The sequence below is a fragment of the Hyperolius riggenbachi genome, chromosome 12 (genome assembly GCF_040937935.1).
Source record: "Hyperolius riggenbachi isolate aHypRig1 chromosome 12, aHypRig1.pri, whole genome shotgun sequence".
Taxonomy (NCBI): Eukaryota; Metazoa; Chordata; class Amphibia; order Anura; family Hyperoliidae; genus Hyperolius; species Hyperolius riggenbachi.
The window spans coordinates 227,454,609-227,480,894 of NC_090657.1; the positions used below are offsets into that span (position 1 = coordinate 227,454,609).

General features: G+C 46.5%; 1 protein-coding gene across 3 annotated transcripts in view; it reads left to right on the top strand.

The window, feature by feature from the left end:
* The window catches only part of LOC137541198 (leucine-rich repeat and fibronectin type III domain-containing protein 1-like protein), a 311,740-nt gene that overhangs the window by 94,170 nt on the left and 191,284 nt on the right, over nt 1-26,286 (top strand). The window contains exons 3-4 of one of the 3 annotated variants that reach the window (XM_068262375.1): nt 17,295-17,472; nt 22,422-22,513. In XM_068262375.1, the coding sequence (XP_068118476.1) occupies nt 17,295-17,472; nt 22,422-22,513 (270 nt within the window). Of the gene's footprint in view, nt 1-17,294; nt 17,473-22,421; nt 22,514-26,286 lie in introns of those variants that run through there. The other 2 variants (XM_068262377.1, XM_068262376.1) reach the window with 2 other exon arrangements.

Genomic DNA, 26,286 nt, shown 5'->3' on the forward strand with positions numbered 1-26,286 from the left:
GTGTAGCTGCTTCCTATGTGCACTGCTACTTGTAGTGCACCAGCTAGGGAGAGGAGCTGTTACTGATATAGGGGCATTGGTAGAGGGGCTGTAATGTAATATTGTGCTGTGTAGCTGCTTCCTATGTGCACTGCTACTTGTAGTGCACTAGCTAGGGAGAGGAGCTGCTACTGATATAGGGGCATTGGTAGAGGGGCTGTATTGTGATATTGTGCTGTGTAGCTGCTTCCTATGTGCACTGCTACTTGTAGTGCACCAGCTAGGGAGAGGAGCTGCTACTGATATAGGGGCATTGGTAGAGGGGCTGTAATGTAATATTGTGCTGTGTAGCTGCTTCCTATGTGCACTGCTACTTGTAGTGCACCAGCTAGGGAGAGGAGCTGCTACTGATATAGGGGCATTGGTAGAGGAGCTGTAATGTGATATTGTGCTGTGTAGCTGCTTCCTATGTGCACTGCTACTTGTAGTGCACCAGCTAGGAGGAGGAGCTGCTACTGATATAGGGGCATTGGTAGAGGGGCTGTAATGTGATATTATGCTGTGTAGCTGCTTCCTATGTGCACTGCTACTTGTAGTGCACCAGCTAGGGAGAGGAGCTGCTACTGATATAGGGGCATTGGTAGAGGGGCTGTAATGTAATATTGTGCTGTGTAGCTGCTTCCTATGTGCACTGCTACTTGTAGTGCACCAGCTAGGGAGAGGAGCTGCTACTGATATAGGGGCACTGGCAGAGGAGCTGTAATGTAATATTGTGCTGTGTAGCTGCTTCCTATGTGCACTGCTACTTGTAGTGCACCAGCTAGGTAGAGGAGCTGCTACTGATATAGGGGCATTGGTAGAGGGGCTGTAATGTGATATTATGCTGTGTAGCTGCTTCCTATGTGCACTGCTACTTGTAGTGTGCACCAGCTAGGAGGAGGAGCTGCTACTGATATAGGGGCATTGGTAGAGGAGCTGTAATGTGATATTGTGCTGTGTAGCTGCTTCCTATGTGCACTGCTACTTGTAGTGTACCAGCTAGGGAGAGGAGCTGCTACTGATATAGGGGCATTGGTAGAGGGGCTGTAATGTAATATTGTGCTGTGTAGCTGCTTCCTATGTGCACTGCTACTTGTAGTGCACCAGCTAGGGAGAGGAGCTGCTACTGATATAGAGGCATTGGTAGAGGAGCTGTAATGTGATATTATGCTGTGTAGCTGCTTCCTATGTGCACTGCTACTTGTAGTGCACCAGCTAGGGAGAGGAGCTGTTACTGATATAGGGGCATTGGTAGAGGGGCTGTAATGTAATATTGTGCTGTGTAGCTGCTTCCTATGTGCACTGCTACTTGTAGTGCACTAGCTAGGGAGAGGAGCTGCTACTGATATAGGGGCATTGGTAGAGGGGCTGTATTGTGATATTGTGCTGTGTAGCTGCTTCCTATGTGCACTGCTACTTGTAGTGCACCAGCTAGGAGGAGGAGCTGCTACTGATATAGGGGCATTGGTAGAGGAGCTGTAATGTGATATTGTGCTGTGTAGCTGCTTCCTATGTGCACTGCTACTTGTAGTGCACCAGCTAAGGACCCCCCAACACCCCAATAATGTTGATTAGCATACATAGTTACAACAACACACTTAACTGTGCGACCTTCATATCAGTCATAGCGACTCATATCAGACTATATAATACAAATATGATCATCGACTACATAAAATTCACATTTTACAATTTTGGTTTACAATGATAGGAATTAGGCAAACAACAAGTAACTAGTAATAATGCAGTAACCTCCTAATAAAACGCTCTATATGAGTCCATATATTACCATGGAAGCATATTAGGTGAAACAGAGGCATGGAAGTGAATGATGACTGTGAGATGTGCGTATATCTGCAAAATGTAAATAATATTAGGTAAGGGGCTCATAGTCCTCCACGCTTTCCCATCGCTCCCAGGGACGCCAAATATCAAATGTCTCAGCTGTATTATTCAGTGCAGCCACCAGCTCTTCCGCCTCCCATCTACAACCTTGGTAATTAGCATATCTCATGTCGGTGGAGACTGGGAGCGCCATAACACTGCAATAGATCGCTTAGTGGCATTAAGGATGATACCCAGAAGCTTATTTGCTTTGTGTGTTTGTCTTGGGAGAGGGCATCCCAGAAGCAGTAAGTGGTTAGTGTTCTAGCTGTGTTCCCCAGATCTCACTCAGTAGCTCGCTTTGTGTGTTTGTCTTGGGAGAGGGTATCCCAGAAGCAGTAAGTGTTTTGTGTTCTAGCTGTGTTCCCCAGATCTCACTCAGTAGCTAGCTTTGTGTGTTTGTCTTGGGAGAGGGTATACCAGAAACAGTAAGTGGTTTGTGGTTTTGCCATAAACCAGTGGTTGAGAGCTTGGCCACACGTCGGCAGGGATGGGGGACGCCCCCCCCCCCCGACCCACCTCTGGCTCTCCTCTTTGCGCTCCCCTACAGCTTAAATCAGTGTCTTTGCGGCAGCGGCATATACACCACATACCTTCCTTGTGTTCCACCGCTGATGTTCCTCTTTCTAGCATCTGATGCTACTTCCTTGCCGATGTGTGGCCAATCTCTCCCCTCATGCTGCGACTCCTCCAGCCCCCCAAAACGGCCTTGAGCGGCCCCAAATGGGGCCCGGGCCCTCCCACGGTTGCAGTGGCTGAATCCCCAATTATTACGCCCCTGTATGTTGGTCAATGAAGAAACAGCAGAAACCTGAGGAAACCCAGGCTTGCAGTAAGACCAAATATTTTTTGTGGATTGTATGGTCTTCAACAAGAATTCAGATGGTGGGTTGTTATGGAATGACCATAGAAGGGAGCGTGAGTGCAATGGGGCCAGCCACCGTTTTTTCTATCTCCATCCTTTTGTAGTATGCTGGATGATGGTTACAAGGAATTACAGATGTGCCAAGTAGTATTTGACAATATCAGATAGTAACTCCTTAACCACCATATTCCCGTTGGGTCAGCTTAACTGAGTTAGGAATTCTATGAAACTTAGAAGCCCAGATATAACATATCTTTTTGTAGGGTGACAATGGGGATTTGTACTGGGAGGGTTTCCTGTAGGTAGAATATTTTTGGGAGAATTGTCTTGGAGGTGCTGTGGATCCTACCAAAAAAAGAAGAGTTTTAGGGGAGTCCATTTGTTCATAAGACATCTAATTTCAGATAAAAGAGGAGGGAAATTGGCAGCATATAAAGACTCATTGATGGGATTTTAACGCCTGGGTATTTTAGACAGGGGGTGTTTTAGGGAGGTGGTATTTTAGGGAGGTGGTATTAGGTAGAGGGTGTTTTAGGGAGGTGTTTTTTTAGGGAGGTGGTATTAGGTAGAGGGTGTTTTAGGGAGGTGGTATTTTAGGGAGGGTGTGTTAGGGAGGTGGTATTTTAGGGAGGTGGTATTAGGTAGAGGGTGTTTTAGGGAGGTGGTATTTTAGGGAGGGTGTGTTAGGGAGGTGGTATTTTAGGGAGGTGGTATTAGGTAGGGGGTGTTTTAGGGAGGTGCTGTGTTAGGGCCTGAGCCCACTTACGCAGTTGAGTCTGCTTCTGTCTGCTTTTTAGCATCTGTAACACTGATTTGTTGCAGAAAAGCGGACAAAACAGCGCACATCTGCGTTAGTGGGCTCAGGCCCTTAGGGAGGTGGTGTGTTAGGGAGGTGTTATTTTAGTGAGGGGGTGTTTTAGGGAGGTGGTATTAGGGAGGGGTGTTTTAGGGAGGGTGTGTGTTAGGGAGGTGGTGTTTTAGGGATGGTGTGCGTTAGGGAGGTGGTATTCTAGGGAGGGTGTGTGTTAGGAAGGGGGTATTTTAGGGAGATGTTATTTTAGGGAGGAGGTGTTTTAAGGAGGTGGTATTATAGGGAGGGTGTGTTTTAGGGAGGTGGTATTTTAGGGAGGGTGTGTTAGGGAGGTGGTGGGTTAAGGAGGTGGTATTTTAGAGAGGTGGTATTAGGGAGGTGGTGTTTTAGTGAGGTGGTGTGTTAGGGAGTTGGTGGAGTTGGTGTGTTACGGAGGTGCTGTTTTAGATAGGTGGTATTTTAGGAAGGTGTGGTGATGGTGTCACTGGAGGTGTGGTAATGTTGTCACTGGAGGTGTGGTAATGTTGTCACTGGAGGTGTGGTAATGAGGTGATTGGAGGTGTGGTAATGTTGTAACTGGAGGTGTGGTGATGGGGTGCTTGGAGGTGTGGTGATAGTGTGACTGGAGGTGTGGTAATGGTGTGACTGGAGGTGTGGTAATGTTGTCACTGGAGGTGTGGTAATGGTGTCAATGGAGGTGTGGTCATGGGGTAATTAGAGGTGTGGTAATGTTGTCACTGAAGGTGTGGTGATGGTGTCACTGGAGGTGTGGTAATGGTGTCACTGGAGGTGTGGTAATGGTGTCACTGGAGATGTGGTGATGGTGTCACTGGAGGTGTGGTAATGGTGTCACTGGAGGTGTGGTAATGGTGTGACTGGAGGTGTGGTAATGGTGTCACTGGAGATGTGGTGATGGTGTCACTGGAGGTGTGGTAATGTTGTCACTGGAGGTGTGGTAATGAGGTGATTGGAGGTGTGGTAATGTTGTAACTGGAGGTGTGGTGATAGGGTGCTTGGAGGTGTGGTGATAGTGTGACTGGAGGTGTGGTCATGGGGTAATTAGAGGTGTGGTAATGTTGTCACTGGAGGTGTGGTGATGGTGTCACTGAAGGTGTGGTCATGGGGTAATTAGAGGTGTGGTAATGTTGTCACTGGAGGTGTGGTCATGGGGTAATTAGAGGTGTGGTAATGTTGTCACTGGAGGTGTGGTGATGGTGCCACTGGAGGTGTGGTAATGTTGTAACTGGAGGTGTGGTAATGAGGTGATTGGAGGTGTGGTAATGTTGTTACTGGAGGTGTGGTGATGGGGTGCTTGGAGGTGTGGTGATAGTGTGACTGGAGGTGTGGTAATGGTGTGACTGGAGGTGTGGTAATGGTGTGACTGGAGGTGTGGTAATGGTGTCAATGGAGGTGTGGTGATGGTGTCACTGGAGGTGTGGTTATGGTGTCACTGGAGGTGTGATAATGGTGTCACTGGAGGTGTGGTAATGGTGTGACTGGAGGTGTGGTAATGGTGTCACTGGATGTGTGGTGATGGTGTCACTGGAGGTGTGGTAATGGTGTCACTGGAGGTGTGGTAATGGTGTCACTGGAGGTGTGGTAATGGTGTCACTGGAGGTGTGGTAATGTTGTCACTGAAGGTGTGGTGATGGGGTGCTTGGAGGTGTGGTGATAGTGTGACTGGAGGTGTGGTAATGGTGTGACTGGAGGTGTGGTAATGGTGTGACTGGAGGTGTGGTAATGTTGTCACTGGAGGTGTGGTCATGGGGTAATTAGAGGTGTGGTAATGTCACTGGAGGTGTGGTCATGGGGTAATTAGAGGTGTGGTAATGTTGTCACTGGAGGTGTGGTGATGGTGTCACTGGAGGTGTGGTGATGGTGCCACTGGAGGTGTGGTAATGTTGTAACTGGAGGTGTGGTAATGAGGTGATTGGAGGTGTGGTAATGTTGTAACTGGAGGTGTGGTGATGGGGTGCTTGGAGGTATGGTGATAATGTCACTGGAGGTGTGGTAATGGTGTGACTGGAGGTGTGGTAATGGTGTCACTGGAGGTGTGGTAATGTTGTCACTGGAGGTGTGGTCATGGTGTCACTGGAGGTGTGGTAATGTTGTCACTGGAGGTGTGGTAATGGTGTCACTGGAGGTGTGGTAATGGTGTCACTGGAGGTGTGGTAATGGTGTCACTGGAGGTGTGGTGGTTGGAGACAAGTATAATCACAGTGAGACGTCTGTGTGTTTATACTGTTGCTAGGGAATTGTTTCTACATGTAGCGACAATGGGCACAGAATGGGTCTCACATAGTAATGCTCGGGAATCGAAGTCTCGCCTATAAGTTCCAGAGGATGATTTTTAAGTCATGTTGAAGAGACACATTGAAGCGGGTCATGGTGTGTGCTGCTGTTCCACTAATCTGCCAGTAATAAGCAGTGACCAGCTCTCTCCCATCCCCGGCTGGAAGTGCACACAGGATCAGTAGGCATGCTTTAGGCACAGCCTCCGGAGATTAGACAGTAAAAGACAACACATGACCCTGGCCAGCCCAGGTGGCAGATGCCAGGTATGTTCTTACAGGCTTACATCTGCTCTGGACGTCAGCAGCAAGGCCTCACAGGAGGCTAGAATTACAGTAATCCTTTCCCTAACTCCCGCAAAATTACGGTCGCACAAGTCACACAGCGGAGGTTTTGGAAAGACTTGTAAAGGACTTTGCTTCTGGCATGAAGGAGCTCACAGGAGCTTGAAGTTTTAAAGTGCCCTTGAACACTAATCAGATCTGCTCACTTCCTGCGCTAGAAGGCAACATTACCGGGACTGAGCCGGGAACTGAGAGTAACTCCAACCTCCTAATAATCGGTCAAGAAACTCACCCCAATTCCCTCCAATCCCACCCTGGCCAGCCCTCCGCTCCTGTGCTAGAAGGCGACATTATGTCCCGGGGACTAAGCCGTGAACATTTACACTGTTATGCAAGCTGTACACTGACTGCTTTACATTGTGTCACTGTGTCATATCTTCAGTGTTGTCCCATGAGAAGATATACAATATTTACACTGTCATACAAGCTGTTCACTGACTGCTTTACATTGTGTCACAGCGTCACATCTGCAGTTGTCCTTTGAGAAGATATCATACAATATTTACACTGTTATACAAGCTGTACACTGACTGCTTTACATTGTGTCACAGTGTCACATCTGCAGTGTTGTCCCATGAGAAGATATACAATATTTACACTGTCATACAAGCTGTTCACTGACTGCTTTACATTGTGTCACAGCGTCACATCTGCAGTTGTCCTTTGAGAAGATATCATACAATATTTACACTGTTATACAAGCTGTACACTGACTGCTTTACATTGTGTCACAGTGTCACATCTGCAGTGTTGTCCCATGAGAAGATATACAATATTTACACTGTCATACAAGCTGTTCACTGACTGCTTTACATTGTGTTACAGTGTCACATCTGCAGTGTTGTCCCATGAGAAGATATCATACAATATGTACACCGTTGTACAAGCTGTACACTGGCTGCTTTACATTGTATCACAGTGTCACATCTGCAGTGCTGTCCCATGAGAAGATATCATGCAATATTTACACTGTTATACAAGCTGTACACTGACTGCTTTACATTGTATCACAGAGTCACATCTGCAGTGTTGTCCCATGAGAAGATATACAATATTTACACAGTTATACAAGCTGTACACTGACTGCTTTACATTGTATTACAGCGTCACATATGCAGTGCTGTCCCATGAGAAGATATCATACAATATTTACACTGTTATACAAGCTGTACACTGACTGCTTTGCATTGTGTCACAGTTTCACATCTTTAGTGCTGTCCCATGAGAAGATATCATACAATATTTACACTGTTATACAAGCTGTACACTGACTGCTTTGCATTGTGTCACAGTGTCACATCTGCAGTCCTGTCCCATGAGAAGATATCATACAATATTTACACTGTTATACAAGCTGTACACTGACTGCTTTACATTGTATCACAGTGTCACATCTCCAGTGTTGTCCCATGAAAAGATATGTACGGGGAAGGGGCCAAATAGTGAGTGGGTGGGTGGCAAAAGGAGTGGCATATAGTGAGTTGGTGATTGGAGGATGGACATATAGTTTGTGGGTGATTGCAGGAGGGGCATATAGTGTGTGGGTGACTGGAGGAGGGGCATATAGTGTGTGGGTGACTGGAGGAGGGGCATATAGTGTGTGGGTGACTGGAGGAGGGGCATATAGTGTGTGGGTGACTGGAGGAGGGGCATATAGTGTGTGAGTGATTGGAGGAGGGGCATATAGTGTGTGAGTGATTGGAGGAGGGGCATATAGTGTGTGAGTGATTGGAGGAGGGGCATATAGTGTGTGAGTGATTGGAGGAGGGGCATATAGTGTGTGGGTGATCGGAGGAGGGACATATAGCGTGTGAGTGATTGGAGCAGGGGCATATAGTGTGTGGGTGATTGGAGGAGGGGCATATAGTGTGTGGGTGACTGGAGGAGAGGCATACAGTGTGTGGGTGATTGGAGCAGGGGCATATAGTGTGTGGGTGATTGGAGGAGGGGCATATAGTGTGTGGGTGATTGGAGGAGGGGCATATAGTGTGTGGATAGTCAGCAGAAATACAGAAAGTGAAATATTTGACCTTTAGGAGGACACAGCATTATCCTTGCCATTTTCAGGCGCACTGGTGGGATCAGCTCCGTCGCGGCGCTTCATGTTGGATGTAAACAGCGATAATTGAGCATTTAGGAGAACAGAAATGGCACCATTTGAGCAGAATGTCGCTAAGATGATGGATTCAGTCATCTCATTTGCATGTCATTACCCACAATTCCCCACGGGCGCCGCTCAAAGGCACAATAATAGGACTGGGAATATGAGCTTCAGAAAGTGGTGCAGACCGAGGAAAATCATGATGGTAATTACCGTTTCAAGGGCCCTCCAGCTTGGAAAAGTAATGAGTGATTGTACGCGATCACAAACGGGATGAGAAGGGAGAGAAGCGATATAAAGTGTGCAGACGAGAGAAGTGATATGACTGTTCCTCTCCGGGCTGGACCACTTCATGAGAAAGTCATTAGCACTCGATGGAGGGTGGAGAGAGTCTTCCTGAGACACTCGCAGAAGGGTTTGGAGACAGCAGTTGACATACCTGATCCCTGAAGGGCAGGAATCGGCTGTAAGATGAACGCATCAAATTAATTACCATATCAGAAATTTGTAAACCAAGGGCCCTCTTACGGGAGAGGCAGCCGTGGCTGGCGCCTGGGGCCTCACAATCAGCCAGGAAAAAACTGATGTCACTTATCATTGGCCATATGCCGGGAAGACGTGGCAGATCATCTACAGACGTGCCAGGAAGCTTATAAATCCTTCAAAACTTTCAGTATCTGATCCAAGATATCCAAGCATTTCCCTTCTATGAAGCTGAAAGAAGAACTACGTCCACTATGGTGATATGCCGGCTATCTAATCGGTGCCCTAAGCTGAAAGGAGAGCTATGATCACCATGGCGATAGAAGGTAGAGTGTGCCGACTATCCCGTCAGTGCCCTAGAATTACCTTCTCTGAAGTGGAAAGGAGAGCTATATCCACCATGATAATAGAAGGTAGAGTGTGCCGGCTATCCCGTCACTGCCCTAGAATTACCTTCCCCGAAGCTGAAAGGAGAGCTACGTCCACCATAGCTAACCCTATCCCTCCACCCATCCCACCCCCAACTCTCACCACCCACACACTCCCCCTCCTCCTGCCTCATAACCCACACACTCTTCCTCCCCTGTCCCACCCCTCCAAATCTCACTGTGCACATGCCTCACCCCCGACTCTCACCACCCACGCGGTGGTGGTCAGACCCTGAAACCTCAGATAGGGAAGGTCGATGCCATTGTTGCATGTCCGCAGCCTACCACCAAAAAACAAGTACAGGCTTTTCTGGGAACAGCAGGGTACTATAGGAAGTTTGTTTCATCCTATAGTACTCTGGCTAAACCACTGACTGATGCCACAGGTAAAAAACACCCCAACATGGTCACTTGGAACCCAGAACTAGAGCAGGTGTGTCAAGCCTTTGGAGGAAGCGCTGGCTGGTGCTCCTGTCCTTGAAGCTCCCAACTTTTCCCGTCAGTTCTTTGTACAAACTGTCAATTTGGTCTGGGAGCAGTGCTTAGTCAGGTGGACGCGACTTGTGATGTAGCGAACGTCACATTTTGCGCTCTTACCACAAATGTTCGCGAACTGGCCATTTGCTGCAGGCTCCATAGACTTAAATGGCAGGTGAACAGCAGCCGAATGTAGCGGTCAATAGCAAAGCCCCTGTACATGCTAGAAACACCAAACATGCAGAGTATGTGGAGGAGGAGAATGGGAACAAGAGGGAAGAGAGGAAAAAAGTAGCAAAGTTACTGCAGTCAAATGACAGATAATGTATTAACATGTGTATAAATACATGACCAATGGGGATCCTCCTGAGCCAAAATGTAACTACTTGCCGACCACTCGACGTCAATTGGCATGAACGTGGTGGAAGCCCCAGGACCACTCCACGCCGATTGGAGCGAATAGCTGGAAATGGGGCTAGCAGGAGATCGAGTGCGCAGCTCCGTCTGGGAGGCAGGACTCCACTCCGCCTTCAGTCTCTCAGTGACGATCGCCTCTCGGAGACTGTTAGACGGCAAAACCACTGTCTAATATACCTGTACAGCGATGCGATCTAAGGCGGCGCTGTACTGAGGACAGCCGTGTGACATGGCTGTCCCCTCTGTAGTCCAGGAAGTGATCGGCTGTCATAGGCACATGAAGAAAAGAGGGGGACAAAAGACAACGGATAAAGGATCTCATTTGTTAACAGGGGACTCACTGTATTTTGCTAGTATTTGGCTCCACCCACAACATGCCTTGGTCACTCCCACTTTTTGCCACATCACGCTGTGCATGGCGCTTTCTTCAGTTTCGGAGCCATGCACATTTTTCGCAGCAACGCATTTCGCACACGGGGATGTGGTGGCTCTGGGGGAGAGAGGAAGGCTTGGCCACCCCTCTCCCCCCCCTCCCCGGAGCCCCCCCATACCATAGACCATGCGGGCTGATATAGCTCAGGGTGTGAAGCCCCACCCGGCCAGGGCTCCACATTCTGGCTATCCCAGTCTGCATGGGGGACAAGGGGTTAAAGAGGCTCGAGGGGGGACCCCACGTCATTTTGTTTATATATTTCCCACACTGAACATTTATATAAAAATAAATACATTTATTTACATGTTAATACACTATCTATTATTTTTACGCTGTGACTTTGCTACTTTTTTTGCTACTAATCATCGATTTTCTTAACCTGCTGGGCGGTCTGGACGAGCTCAGCTCGTCCAGTACCGCCGGAGCCTGCCGCTCAGGCCCTGCTGGGCCGATTTGGCTCAAATAAAAAGCAGCACACGCAGCCGGCACTTTGCCAGCCGCGTGTGCTGCCTGATCGCCGCCGCTCTGCGCCGATCCGCCGCGAGCAGCGGCGAAAGAGGGTCCCCCCAGCCGCCTGAGCCCAGCGTAGCCGGAACAAAAAGTTCCGGCCAGCGCTAAGGGCTGGATCGGAGGCGGCTGACGTCAGGACGTCGGCTGACGTCGATGACGTCACTCCGCTCGTCGCTATGGCGACGATGTAAGCAAAACAAGGAAGGCTGCTCATTGCGGCCTTCCTTGTTTATTCTGGGCGCCGGAGGCGATTGGAAGAACGCCTCCGGAGCGCCCTCTAGTGGGCTTTCATGCAGCCAACTTTCAGTTGGCTGCATGAAATAGTTTTTTTTTTTATTAAAAAAACCCCCTCCCGCAGCCTCCCTGGCGATCTTAATAGAACGCCAGGCAGGTTAAACACTATAAGGCCTCTTGCACACTGCAAGTGATTCCGATTCAGATTCCGCTTTTTAATCAGTTTTTACATCCGATTCAGATTCCGATTTGCAGTGTGCAGGGAGAAAACTGCAAATCGGAATCTGAATCGGATGTAAAAACTGATTAAAAAGCGGAATCTGAATCGGAATCACTTGCAGTGTGCAAGAGGCCTTAGGCCACTGTGCTCCCTAACATACCCTGCAAATTTGTTGTTTCTAGCACGTTTGGGGTTATTTGCTATTAACTTCACTATAGAAAGTCAACTGTTTCAGCGTGAGAAATTTTGGCCAATGAGAGAGGGACAGAGGTGTGGGAAGGGAAAACAGGTGGGAAAGAGGCTTCAGCCAATCGGGCTGCATTAGTTAAGTGAGGGGAAGTAGAGAAGCAAAAATAGACAGCCCAGCATGCCCTGCAACTTCTCTTTTGTGTGCCAAATTTTCTGTGTACCAAATAAGAGTTAGGTAAACTGGGGAATGATAATTTATCAACAAGAAAAGTAACAGTGATATTTAACTTTTGGATTGCCTGATTAGCATCCTTATTACTTGTTTACCAGATAAAAATAAAGAATTGATTTTTGATTTTATGCCCGACAGTTACTCTTTAAATCTCCATAGTATGCTTTGTTCTGCAGTCCAGCCTGCTGGTGGACCCTATGCTGTGCCCATAACAGTTTTCCCTAGTGTTTCACTGGCCACCCCTCCCCTTCTAGTATTCCCTGATGGTATAGTAGTCCCTTTACAGTATTCCCTGGTGGCCTGATGAATCCCTCATCCCCATTAGTCTTCTGTGGTGTCTAATGGTCCCCAATCCCCATATAGCTTCCCAGATGGTTTAGAGGTTCCCCACCCAAATACAGCTTCCCCCCCCCCCCCCCCCCTCCATTCTCCTATTTTTCTTGGTTGGTCTAGTGGTTCTCCCACCCCATTAAGCTTCCCTAGTGGTCTAGTGATCTCCCCATTTCCTTATAGCTACAGAAGAGGGGGAGGCATCTCCCATATGTAACGGGTGTGACAGACAGAGGAGGAGAGGCGTGTCCCATATGCGATGGGTGTTACAGACAGAGGAGGGGAGGCAAGTCCCATATGTGATGGGTGTGACAGAGGAGGGGAGGCGTGTCCCATATGTGATGGGTGTGACAGACAGAGGAGGGGAGGCATGTCCCATATGTGATGGGTGTGACCGACAGGGGAGTTGAGGAGTCTCTCATATGTGACAGGTGTAACAGGCAGAAGAGGGAAAACGTGTCCCATATGTAACGGGTGTGACAGACAGAGGAGGGGAGGCATGTCCCATATGTGATGGGAGTGACAGACAGAGGGGAGGCGTGTCCCATATGTGATGGGTGTAACAGGCAGAGGAGGGGGAGGCATCTCCCATATGTGACGGGTGTAACAGACAGAAGAGGGGATGTATATCCCATATGTGACGGGTGTAACAGGCAGAGAAGGGGGAGGTGTCTCCCATATGTGATGGTGGGACAGAAAGAGGTGGGGAAGGTGTCTCCTATATGTGACAGGTGTAACAGGCAGAGAAGTGGGAGGTGTCTCCCATATGTGACGGTTTGACAGAGGAGGGGGAGATGTCTTCCATATGTGATGGGTGTAACAGACAGAGGAGGGGGAGTCGTCTACCATATGTGATGGGTGTAAGAGGCAAAGGAGGGGAGGAGTCTCCCAAATGTAACGGGTATAACAGGCAGAGAAGGTGGAGGTGTCTCTCATATGTGACGGGTGTAACAGGCAGAGGAGGAGGAGGAGGCGTCTCCCATATGTGACGGGTGTGACAGACAGAGGAGGGGAGGCGTGTCCCATATGCGATGGGTGTGACAGACAGAGGAGGGGAGGCATGTCCCATATGTGATTGGTGTAACAGGGGAGGTGAGGCGTGTCCCATATGTGATGGGTGTGACCGACAGGGGAGTTGAGGAGTCTCTCATATGTGACAAGTGTAACAGGCAGAAGAGGGGAGGCGTGTCCCATATGTAATGGGTGTGACAGACAGAGGAGGGGAGGCATGTCCCATATGTGATGGGAGTGACAGACAGAGGAGGGGAGGCGTGTCCCATATGTGATGGGTGTGACAGACAGAGGAGGGGGAGGTGTCTCCCATAAGTGATGGGTGTAACAGGCAGAGGAGGGGGAGGTGTCTCCCATATGTGACGGGTGTAACAGACAGAACAGGGAATGTATATCCAATATGTGACAGGTGTAACAGGCAGAGAAGGGGGAAGCGTCTCCCATATATCACGGGTGTAACAGGCAGAGGAGGGGGAGGCGTCTCCCATATGTGACGGGTGTAACAGGCAGAATTGAGTGAGGCGTCGTCTCTCTTCACCGCAGGACGCAGGAGGGACAGCGTTTTGTTTGTGTAAGTGAAAGCAGTGTGGCGGTGCTGGAAATCAATCAGACGACATATGGCAGAGACACCTTTTGAAGTGATGCAATAATTAGCGAGCAGTAAAATCAGGAGGAATGATTTTGTTTAATCCTAAAAACTCAATTTCTTCCTGTCACCCTCTGCTGAGCAAAGCGTCCTTTATTGTTACTGTGGAGGTGGAAGATCTGCAGAGTTTTGTGTCAATCTGCAGAGAAGGAGTCTGGAGAAAGTCGTAGAGGAAAATGAGACATTTATCACACAATGGGCTTGATTCAGTAAACGGTGCTAACCTAGTTAGCACGCCTAAAGACTTTAGGCGATTAAACCAAGCTGCTAAGTAGGTTAGCACTGTTTCCAAAATCAGATTGCGGGCAAAGTCCAGCGCGCAAATCTTTGCGCGCGTTAAGTCCGGTGCGCGCGAAACGTTGCATAGATGTGAATGGGCACTTCGCGTGTCTTTGGTCGCGATCTGAGTTTAATACACCCAAACTGAGTTTAGGCGTAATAATGGCCTTTTCAGAAGTGTGCTAACAGTTAGAACGCTGGTGAAAAGCCCTTTATTATGTCTAAACTCAGTTTAGGCGTGATAAGTTTAGGTGTGATAACTATAGCACCAACTGGGTTAGCACCGCAGTGCACAGCTAATCAAAAGTTTTGCGCTAGCAAAGTCTGGTGCACTGTGCATAGAATTTAATGGCGCTGCTTTGCGTGCGGGACTTTGTAAGCGATCTAAACTTATCTAAACTTATTATGCCTAAACTTATCACACCTAAACTTATCACGCCTAAACTGTGTTTTCACCAGCGTGGTGCAATGGTTATCACGCCTAAAGTCTCTAACTGGGTTAGCACCGCTTTGTGAATCGAGCCCAATGTATCTCCAGATACTCCTATCCAGGGCCGGATTTGTACTTTCCAGTGCCCTAGGCCTGCTGTCTTCAAGCGCCCCCCCCCCCCAAAAAAAAAAAAATTTGTCCAACACTCTGACTAGTGATCATTGGTTTTAATGGGCTAATTTCAGTTTTGCTGCTCTGCCCCCCATTCAGCAAATAATTCCTGTAATTTGCGCTCCTGCCCGAATGTGCACAGCAGCCGATGGGGTTCTGGGCATGCATACTTGAGAAATGACGCTGTTGTATGACCGGTACTCGTCAAGAATGCATAACACTGTACCGGCCTCGGTTGCTGGGCAGGAGCGGGAAATTACAGGGAGAGCGAGTGGCCAGAGCATGCGCTGCTTCTTTGTCCTCTGTGCGACTGGCTGCAGTCAGAGACAGGTGGCAGGGAGCGTGAGTGGCCAGAGCATGCGCTGCTTCTTTGTCCTCTGTGCGACTGGCTGCTGTCGGAGCCACAAACAGGTGGCAGGGCAGCTCAATGGAGAGAAGCCCATCCAAAACAGAGAACAGGTAAGTAGCAAACATCCTGTCAGGACCCACTTTGGATGTTCTGTAATTAGAGAGGACCTAAACTCAGAACTTCCTCTCTGCTCTAAAATATATGCAACTACATAACCTTTACATAAAAACATTTCTTTGTTACAGCTGATACAAATCCTGCAATAAATCTGCAGTGTGTCTACTTCCTGCTTTTATGGAAGCAGACATATTTTTAACATCCTGTGCTTTCAAATGAGCTTAGCTGTTGTGGCAGTCAGGTGACACAGTGTAGAGATACATTACAATTTGTGACACAGAGGAGGGGGAATTAGACAGGCTCTCTAATTACATACAGGGTACATTTCTCTGTTTTCCTTCTGTCCTGTGCAAGAGTTCAGGTCCAGTTTAAAGCATCTGAATGACATTTATTTATATTTGCTGAAAAATCTATGTATCTCTTTTGAATGCTGAATGTACATATGGCGGTGTGCTCTAACATATTGGCAGTATACGGGAACAAAGTCTGAAGAAGGCTGATTAGCAGAAAGCTTACTCTTTTTCTTTTTAGCCAATAAATGGTATCACCCTGATTCAAAACTCTCTGCTTTCGCTGATGGCTAAGATGGTACAATGCTCTACTGCTACAGGGAAGTAGAAGAATACCAAACCAAACACACTAGCATAGAGGTAGTAACAGCTCAGGTGCAGTGCTGCTCGGATACCCCTTTTCAAAATCCGGATTGAATTCGGATCCGGATACCTAGATATCCGAGCCGAATCGGAAATCCGAGTTTGAAATTTTGGAACCCGAATCGGGCAGCATGGTGGCGTAGTGGTTAGCACTCTCGCCTTGCAGTGCTGGGTCCCCGGTTCGAATCCCAGCCAGGGCACCATCTGCAAGGTGTTTGTATGTTCTCCCCGTGTCTGCGTGAGTTTCCTTCGGGTACTTAGGTTTCCTCCCACATCTCAAAAACATACAGATAAGTTAATTGGCTCACCCCTAAATTGGCCCTAGACTACAGTACTTACACTACATAATACATACTGTACATAGACATATGATAATAGTAGGGATTAGATTGTGAGCTCCCTTGAGGGACAGTTAGTGACAATACAATATATATATATATATATATATACTGTACAGCGCTTCGTAAGATGTTGGCGCTATATAAATACTAAATAATAATAATATCCAAACCCAGCATCCCAGATATCCTCCCGAATTCGGATATCCGGGTAGAAAACCGGAAGTGGGTTTTAAATTGCCTTTAAAACGTTTTTTAGGGTAAATGAGGCATGTAGCATCATGTTTTTTTAATGATGTGGGGACTTAAAATCCCCCCTCAAAAAAAAATTCTCTCTCTCTCTCAGATGGGAAATCCGAGTTTGCTCGGATAGTGCTATTCGGATTTTAAAAAATATCCGAATTGCTATTCAAAGTTCGGATAGTGGAAAAAGTTTGGATTATCTGGGTAGTTCGGACACCCGAATATTGGATGAGCTCCACTGCTCAGGTGTCCTTTAAAATGACAATTTAGCAATGAAAGGAAAGAAAACAGCATTTTTTTTCTTGCACTTCTCATAGATGGTAGGAGCTGGAGGACAGAAAATGAGTCAGGAAAGAGTTAACTAAGGAATGGGAGAGACCACTGCTAGCTAAGAAAAACAGTCATAAATTAGGATTAGATAAATTAATTAACAACTGCTGGGGCCAGGGTCAAAGCTGTAAAAGAAACTAGCAGAGCTTACTAATGTTTGGGAATGCCAGCATTAAAACTCAGCGGAACTTAGTTATCTGCTTTGTAATGTAAATCCCTTTTTATTTCTCACATCCACTTGTATGTCCATCATACAGAAGAATGATTGTTATAACACATCAAGAAGTGAGAGAGAGAGAAGCAGGGATTGGGGAACTCTGGAATTCAGCTATTAGTGCAGAGCAGGGCGCTGGCTGGCTTCGCTGCGGGACCAGAAGAGATGATTTACTTTGACATATGACCTCTTCTCTGTAACAAGTCATGCCGCCCTTCTTATCTTATCTAATTTTATCGCCCTAGGCCGTGGCCTTTTGGCCTTTCCAGAAATCCGGCCCTGCTCTCTGTGTGAGAGGACTGCTGGGCAGCAGAGCTTACACTCCAGTGTGGAGCCACTCGGTTGCATGTGTTGTAGAAGAAGTCACCAGGGCCGCTACAGACATAGTACTCCAGTACTGGGGGGAAGGGGACCCCTGAACTGGTAAGTGGGGTCTGAGGCATCCTCTGGAGTGATGAGTGATGAGTGAAAATACCAAGATTCTTGTAGCATTACTTTTCACCAAAATAATGTTAAATTTGATTTTCAAGCAAAAATGCCATAAAAAAATAATTTCGTTATTTTTCCATATTTCCGCAAATGTTCACAGTAAAATTGTGATTTTCCATGTTTCTGTAGTTAAAGTTTTAACGGTAAACATATTGTTTTTCTGCGTTTTCGGGCTTATCTGAAATTATTGCGGTAAAATATTGATTTTACAATAAATACAAACTTCATTTTCATGAAAATTTTCTCAAAATCAAAAATAGCATTTTCGACATGAAAATGACTTTGGGGGAAATTTGCAAACAACACTCGTCCTGTGCCCATAAGGGTGGATTTGGAAGATAGAGATGATGGAGACCTCAGTGGTGCAGTGAAGTGATAATCTGTAACTATAGGTTAGTTAGTCGCAGTGAAGCTGCAACTATAGCTTAGTTAGTTGCAGTGAGGCTGTTACTATAGGTTAGATAGTCGCAGTGAGGCTGTAACTATAGGTTAGTTAGTTGCAGTGAGGCTATTACTATAGGTTAGTTAGTCGCAGTGAAGCTGCAACTATAGCTTACTTAGTCACAATGAGGCTGTAACTATAGGTTAGTTAGTCACAATGAGGCTGTAACTATAGCTTAGATAGTCACAATGAGGCTGTAACTATAGGTTAGTTAGTCACAATGAGGCTGTAACTATAGGTTAGTTAGTCACAATGAGGCTGTAACTATAGGTTAGTTAGTCACAATGAGGCTGTAACTATAGGTTAGTTAGTCACAGTGAAGCTGTAACTATAGGTTAGTTAGTCACAGTGAGGCTGTAACTATAGGTTAGTTAGTTGCAGTGAGGCTGTAACTATAGGTTAGTTAGTTGCAGTGAGGCTGTTACTATAGGTTAGTTAGTCACAGTGAGGCTGTAACTATAGGTTAGTTAGTTGCAGTGAGGCTGTAACTATAGCTTAGTTAGTTGCAGTGAGGCTGTTACTATAGGTTAGATAGTCGCAGTGAGGCTGTAACTATAGGTTAGTTAGTTGCAGTGAGGCTATTACTATAGGTTAGTTAGTCGCAGTGAAGCTGCAACTATAGCTTAGTTAGTCACAATGAGGCTGTAACTATAGGTTAGTTAGTCACAATGAGGCTGTAACTATAGGTTAGTTAGTCACAATGAGGCTGTAACTATAGGTTAGTTAGTCACAATGAGGCTGTAACTATAGGTTAGTTAGTCACAATGAGGCTGTAACTATAGCTTAGTTAGTCACAGTGAAGCTGTAACTATAGGTTAGTTAGTCACAGTGAGGCTGTAACTATAGGTTAGTTAGTTGCAGTGAGGCTGTAACTATAGGTTAGTTAGTCGCAGTGAGGCTGTTACTATAGGTTAGTTAGTCACAGTGAGGCTGTAACTATAGGTTAGTTAGTTGCAGTGAGGTTGTTACTATAGCTTAGTTAGTCGCAGTGAGGCTGTAACTATAGGTTAGTTAGTCACAGTGAGGCTGTAACTATAGGTTAGTTAGTCGCAGTGAGGTTGTAACTATAGGTTAGTTAGTCACAGTGAGGCTGTAACTATAGGTTAGTTAGTCACAGTGAGGCTGTAACTATAGCTTAGTTAGTTGCAGTGAGGCTGTTACTATAGGTTAGATAGTCGCAGTGAGGCTGTAACTATAGGTTAGTTAGTTGCAGTGAGGCTATTACTATAGGTTAGTTAGTCGCAGTGAGGCTGTAAATATAGGTTAGTTAGTCACAGTGAGGCTGTAACTATAGGTTAGTTAGTCACAGTGAGGCTGTAACTATAGCTTAGTTAGTTGCAGTGAGGCTGTTACTATAGGTTAGATAGTCGCAGTGAGGCTGTAACTATAGGTTAGTTAGTTGCAGTGAGGCTATTACTATAGGTTAGTTAGTCGCAGTGAGGCTGTAAATATAGGTTAGTTAGTCACAGTGAGGCTGTAACTATTCGCAGTGATGCTGTAACTATTGGTTAGTAAGTCGCAGTCAGAGTACACCCGGCAGGTAGTGATCTTTAGCAGCTTCCCTCCTGTGATTGCACAGTCTTGTTCCGACTAGCGATAAGGAAAAAGTAACCATTTTCTTTCACCATAATTTTTAAAAAGAATATTCAAAAAAAAGATATGGACATGAGAAAATGCAAATCTATAGGAAAGGTGCCTTCTATAGAGACAGTATATAAACAATACACTTCACATCCAGATATAACAGTTTATTTAGGACTTATCCAAAGACATCAAAAATTAGGAGATCCTCCCTCTCCCTCCAGCAGCCGGGACCTTTCACACATTTTTGGTGAGCACACACGCTAGCACTTTATATAATTATTGTATAACCAACTCATCCTTGTCTTAGGATTGATTCACTATGTACTTTTGAGACTTCTGTGAAGAAAAGTTTATTGATTGTTTTGCACTTAGGCAGCACGTAGCACTTTTTCACATGCATGGATTTTGCAGTGATGGATTTTTGTATTTATATATTTATATATGTTTTTTTGAATCATTATGGTGATTTTGTTTGTGTGATTTTTTTGTATTTAACAAAAGTGATCTGTGCAACAATATATTTTTGTGCACCAGTTATAGGTTTGATTGCCCACTATCACATAGTGATCCCGGTTCCTGGACAGATTTCCGATTATAATCGGTTTAGGGTGGTTTTAAATGTTTTTAATTTTTGATGTTTTTGGATAAGTCCTAAATAAACTGTTATATTTTGCATCATATCTGGATGTGAAGTGTATTGTTTATATACTGTCTCTATGTAACGGCTGCGGAATTATTTCCGTGGTCAGCGCACAGGACGTGCGCTGACACTACGGAAATCCTCCACAAGTGTGTAAATTGAGAGAACCCAGCTATGGTGCTATGCACCTGTAGAGGGAGATTCCTACCGGCAGATGCAGCTGTGGAGTGCAGACGAACACAGCCTCTGCACTGCCACAGACGCCAGATGGGAATTGTACGAGTTGAAGCAATGCAGGGCAAGATCGGCCATAAGGGGCCCATACACCTAACGATTTTCCTGCCGATATACAGCCATTTCGATCACAGTGATCGAAACGGCTGTGAAATCGCCGCGCACACCGCTGACAGAACGATGGATTTCCGTCCGAAATCCATCGTTCCCGTCGACTCCCGTCGATCCATCCATGCGGAAGATTGTTTTCGAGCGCTGGCAGGTCGGGAGTGCGTCGATAGCGGCGTTTGAATACCCGACGACCGACGCAATACAGCGGGTATACATTACCTGTTCCGCCGGCGCGAGTCCCGCTGTCACCGCTACTCCGTCTCCGCGCTGGTCTGGTCTGGTTTTCGGCATGCTTTACTTCTTCCTGCCCGGCAGGAAGTTTAAACAGTAGAGCACCTTCTACTGTTTAAACTTCCTGCCGGGCAGGAAGAAGTGAAGCATTCCAGAGACAAGACCAGCGTGGAGACGGAGCAGCTGTGACAGTGGGACTCGCGCTGGCGGAACAGGTAATGTATGCGGGGCGGGGAGCGGCGGCAGCACCACCACCACAGATTGTGAACGGTTTCAGGCTTAAATCGGTTCACATTCTGTTTGCAGTAAAGGTGGCCATACGGTCAGATTCGATCAGAGAGGGATCTATCTGTTGGTCGAATCTGATGGCAAATCGACCAGTGTATGGCCACCTTTAAAGAGAGAGAGAACACAGAGACAGAATGTATGTGTGTCCACCAATCCAGTCGCCACCCAGCGACGGTGAACACACAACAATGGAAATGAAGTGGGAACGCAATCGCCAGAGTGGCGATTGCCAATAGTGACACAAGACCGAGCAGGACAGAGCCCGAGAGTAGCAAGAAGGCACAACCAGTAACAGCAATAAGAACAACAAGGAAAATAACAAATGCTAACTAAACGCGAACACCGCATTCATTTGCAACAGCAAACGTGTTTAAGCACGATCACCGCGCGATAGGCGCCCAGTGATAAGCATGCCACCCTAACTAACCAAAGAAACACAAACACGAAATAGAACGCTTGCTAAACGGTTACCTCACCGAGCCTACAGCAAGCGTTCGTACAAGACAAAGACAGAGAGAAGGAGCAGCCAGCAACAACCGCAGCTCTGGCCTACACTCCCAGACAGAGCACAGAAGTTCCTTCTGTGCTCTGTCTGGGAGTGTAGGCCAGAGCTGCGGTGGTTCCCACAGCCACTACCGTTAGGGCAAGTGCGATCCAAACAGAACGATTTCCTGTCGACCGCCGCTGGCGACAAGACAATCGCAAGACAGAACGATTCACAATCGCCAACCGCTGGCGACCGTGCAATCACACAGACAAAACAGATAATACAACCTGACTGCACTAGAAGGGATGCCTAGTGCAGTCCCAAGGAATTACTCTAAGATAATCTTTAGCAAACAAGCAAGGCTGATTCTCCAGGAAAGTTTAGCAGGAACAAACCTTCATGACCAGCAAGGGATTCTGGGAGAACAAGGTATTTATACTGCAAGCCTTCAAAGGAGGCAGGAAGGCAATTTGCATGACAAATGTATGCAAATTCCTCAGCAGAGCAACTCTGAAACTTGCAAAGAAAAGACAGGTCTCTTTTCCAGGGACCTGCAGCCCTCAGACTTAAAGAATGGACAAACAGCTGAGCAGATCATTACATTCTATAGAAGGCACCTTTCCTATGGATTTGCATTGTGTTATAGTCTCCTAGGGATGCATTATCATGTGTTTGAGATTAGCTCTATCAGCAGTTGTAGTAATGGACATGAAAAAACACATCATTGTCTATTCCATTGATGTCAGTGGGCAAAACGAAAGTCATTTTTAAACAAATGTAAAATATATTTGATGCAACATGCTCATGCAAAAAAATCTGATTGTCACAAAAGTGTGTCTTTTGCAAGGATCAATTCTATTTTGCAGGGAAAATGTTGCATCGGGTGAAAATGAATTTAGAGAAATGCCGCGTTTACCGCACCGCAAACATCCGCAAAGAGCTTTAGTGATGACGTCAGGTGAGCAAATCATTGTTTGTACTAGTTGACAGCATCAGGACATAGATGCTAGTCCTCTCGGCAGCAGTCTTTGTGTAGTGGTGTGTAGTGGCTGCCGTGCTGGTGCGCACGTTCGCGGGAGTGCAGGCGACGGCGGTTTTCCAGCCCCTATGGTCGGGCTGAGGTAATTCAATGAGGAGAACGCCAGCGCATACCACTAAGGCTGCATCTGAAATGACCACCAGCTCATGTGTGCAGCACCTAAATAGATTTTCTGCACACTTTGCATTCAATTCAGATACAAATCATATGCAAATCTGCTACTACTTATCATGCAAACAGGAAACTCAGGAGGAGGGGCTGTGAGCAGCTAACCTGATAGTTATATACTTACAGAGTTAAGAAAAAGTGGGGGAAAGGCTGCGCAGCACAGTGACAAAAAAAACAAAAACACTGATTCTGCAGTGTGGGCCCAGTGGTGGCCTAGTAGGCTTCATTGATCAGCTGAGGTAATCCTAAATAAATGGTTTTGCCAAAACTTATCCAGCAGATCGAATTTAGTCTGTCCACAATGATGCAATGACCATATCCTCTTCGGTGGGCCGAAACACTAATATAGGTCATTTCCTCTTATCAGGGCTGGCGCTACCATAGAGGCAAAGGGGGCAATTGCCCCAGGGCCCCATAGCTTATAGGGGCCCCCAGTGGCTACAAGAGGAAAAAAAAGTTTTCAAAAAGACCTTATAGTTTTTGAGAAAATCGATTTTAAAGTTTCAAAGGAAAAAAATACACATTTAAAAACCTGCCGACTTTAATGGTTAATAGCAAATCCACCTTAAATGCTAGAAACCCTAAATTTGCAGGATATGTTAAGGAGATCATTGGAAATAAGAGGAATTTTTTTTTAAAAAAAAGACCTTATAGTTTTTGAGAAAATCAATTTTAAAATTTTGAAGGAAAAAAGTATACTTTTAAATGCGGTAAATGTCACTTTTAGCAACATACCTAACGGTAGTGTAATTTTACATGTATCAAAAGAAAGCGCAATAAATTTCCTGACGGGGTTTCCAGGGGGTTCATACGCAGCCATAGCGCTTTGGCCAGGGATCGCTATACAGCCGCAATATGGCTGCATGAAGATCCCTGGCATTTTTTCCTATTTTCCCAATTATTCTTTTTTTATGTTTAGTGTGGGAATTTTTTTTTTTAATTATGTGGGGTCCCCCCTCCTGAAACTTTTTAACCCCTTGTCCCCCATGCAGGCTGGGGTAGCAAGAATGTGGAGCTCCGACCGATTGGGGCTCCACACCCTGACTATACCAACTGCAAAAAAGGTCCCTTAATGCCGATTTTTGTTCCGGGGTATCTGTTGGGGGCCCCCCCCCAGGTTTATTTTGCCCTGGGGCCCCATTGTTGCTTAAACCGGCCCTGCCTCTTATACTGAGGGTCTAGTAGTGTTGCCACCCAGTACAGGTCCTTCTCCTTTAGCCTTTTTATAAGGGGGTCCTTCAGCAGGCAGGACAGCATCAAAGACCTGATTTTGACATGGTTGGATGCCAAGGTAGCTATTTCCCGTTCCTCGTCCTCACTCACAATACCAAATGTCCCCTGGGACACCTGCTTCCACCTCCACAAAGCCACCTTCCTCCTCTGACTCCTCTTCAGACTCCTCTCTCTGCGTTGCCACAGGTACAGCAGATGACAATAAGCCTGCTTCTAGTGGTGAAGGTGACCACAACTCTTCCTGGTCACGCTGATCTATGGCCTGATCAAGCACTCTTCCAGGAAGAAAGTATATGGTATGAAGTCACTGATGGTGCTCTCGGTGCTACTGACCAGGTTTGTTACCTCCTCAAAAGGATGCATGAGCCTGCAGGCATCTCGCATGAGCGCCCAGTTACACGGCAAAAAGATCCCCAGCTCCGCAGAGAGTCCTAGCTCCCTGAATATACAGATACTCATTGATGGCTCATTCCTATTGGAACAGGCGGTCAAACATCATGAGCGTGGAATTCCAGTGAGTCTGGCTGTCACAAATCAAGCGCCTCACTGGCATGTTGTTTTGCCGCTGAATCTCAGGTGCGCCGTGGCCGTGTATGAACATCTAAAATGGGCACACACCTTCCTGCAGGGCCGGCGCTACCATTAAGGCAAAGGAGGCAGCTGCCCCAGGGCCCCAGAGCTTGTAGGGGCCCCCAGTGGCTACAAGAGGAAATTTTTTTTTCAAAATCGGCCTTATAGTTTTTGAGAAAATCGATTTTAAAGTTTCAAAGGAAAAAAATACACATTTAAAAACCTGCCGACTTTAATGGTTAATAGCAAATCCACCTTAAATGCTAGAAACCCTAAATTTGCAGGGTATGTCAAGGAGATCATTAGGAATAAGAGGAAAAAACAATTTTTCAAAAAGACCTTATAGTTTTTGAGAAAATCGATTTTAAAGTTTCAAAGGAAAAAAGTATACTTTTAAATGCGGTAAATGTCACTTTTAGTAGCAAACCTAACGGTAGTGTAATTTTACATGCATCAAACGAAAGCGCAATAAATTTCCTGACGGGGTTTCCAGGAGGTCTATAAGCAGCCGCAGCGCTTTGGCCAGGGATCGCTATACAGCTGCAATATGGCTGTATGAAGATCCCTGGCATGGTTTCCTATTTTCCCAATTTTTTTTTTTATGTTTAGAGTGTGGGAATTAAAAAAAAAAATTGTGGGGTCCCCCCTCCTGAAACTTTTTAACCCCTTGTCCCCCATGCAGGCTGGGATAGCCAGAATGTGGCGCTCCGACCGATTGGGGCTTCACACCCTGACTATACCAGCTGCAAAAAAGGTCTCTTAATGCCGATTTTTGTTCCGGGGTATATGTTGGGGGGGGCAGGTTTATTTTGCCCTGGGGCCCCATTGTTGCTTAAACCGGCCCTGCCTTCCTGGACTGCCTGAGGACACCCTGAAAGCCTGGGTACTTAGAGACAAAGTGTTGGACATTAAGATTGAGAACATGTGCCATGAAGGGCACATTTGTTAACTTGCCCAATATCAGTGCTGCCAACAGATTGCTTCCATTGTCATACACCATTTTTTTTTATCTCCAGCTGGTGCGGGGTCAGCCACTGATTGACCTGTGACTTCAGAGGTGACAGGAGTACTTGTCCGGTGTGAGTCTCGGATTTCAGGCAAGTCAGCCCCAGGATGGTGTGACATCATAGTACCTGGGATGTGGAATAGGCTATGGGGAGCTGAAGTGTGTGCAGTTGTAGTAGAGGAGGGCATAACATTAGAGGAGGACTCAGCCGAGGATGATTGTGAAGAGGATAGAGGAAGAGTAGGAGGAGAAGAGGAGGTGGCAGCAGGCCTGCATGCAATTTGTGGCGGTGTCACCAACTCCACTGCAGAGCCATTCATTTTATGCTTTCCAGCAGTCAACAGGTTTACCCAGTGGGCAATGTAGGTCATATACCTGCTCTGTCCATGTTTTGAAGACCAGGTATAAGTGTTCTTATGAACCCTTGCCCCAACACTGTGTGCCAGCGATGCAGTGACTTACCCCTGCACATCATGGGACAGGTTTGGTATTGCCTTTTTGGAGAAAAAGTTTCTGCCGGGTACCTTCCACTGCAGTGACCCAATTGTAACAATTTTTTAAAATGCCTCAGAGTCCACCAGCTTGTTTGGTAAAAGCTGGTGGGCTAAGAGTTCCAACAAGCCAGCTGGGCAAGGGGGTGACATGGAGAAGTCGGTTTCTTATGCTCAAACATGTCCTTCACAGAAACCTGACTGTGGGCAGATGAGCAGGAACT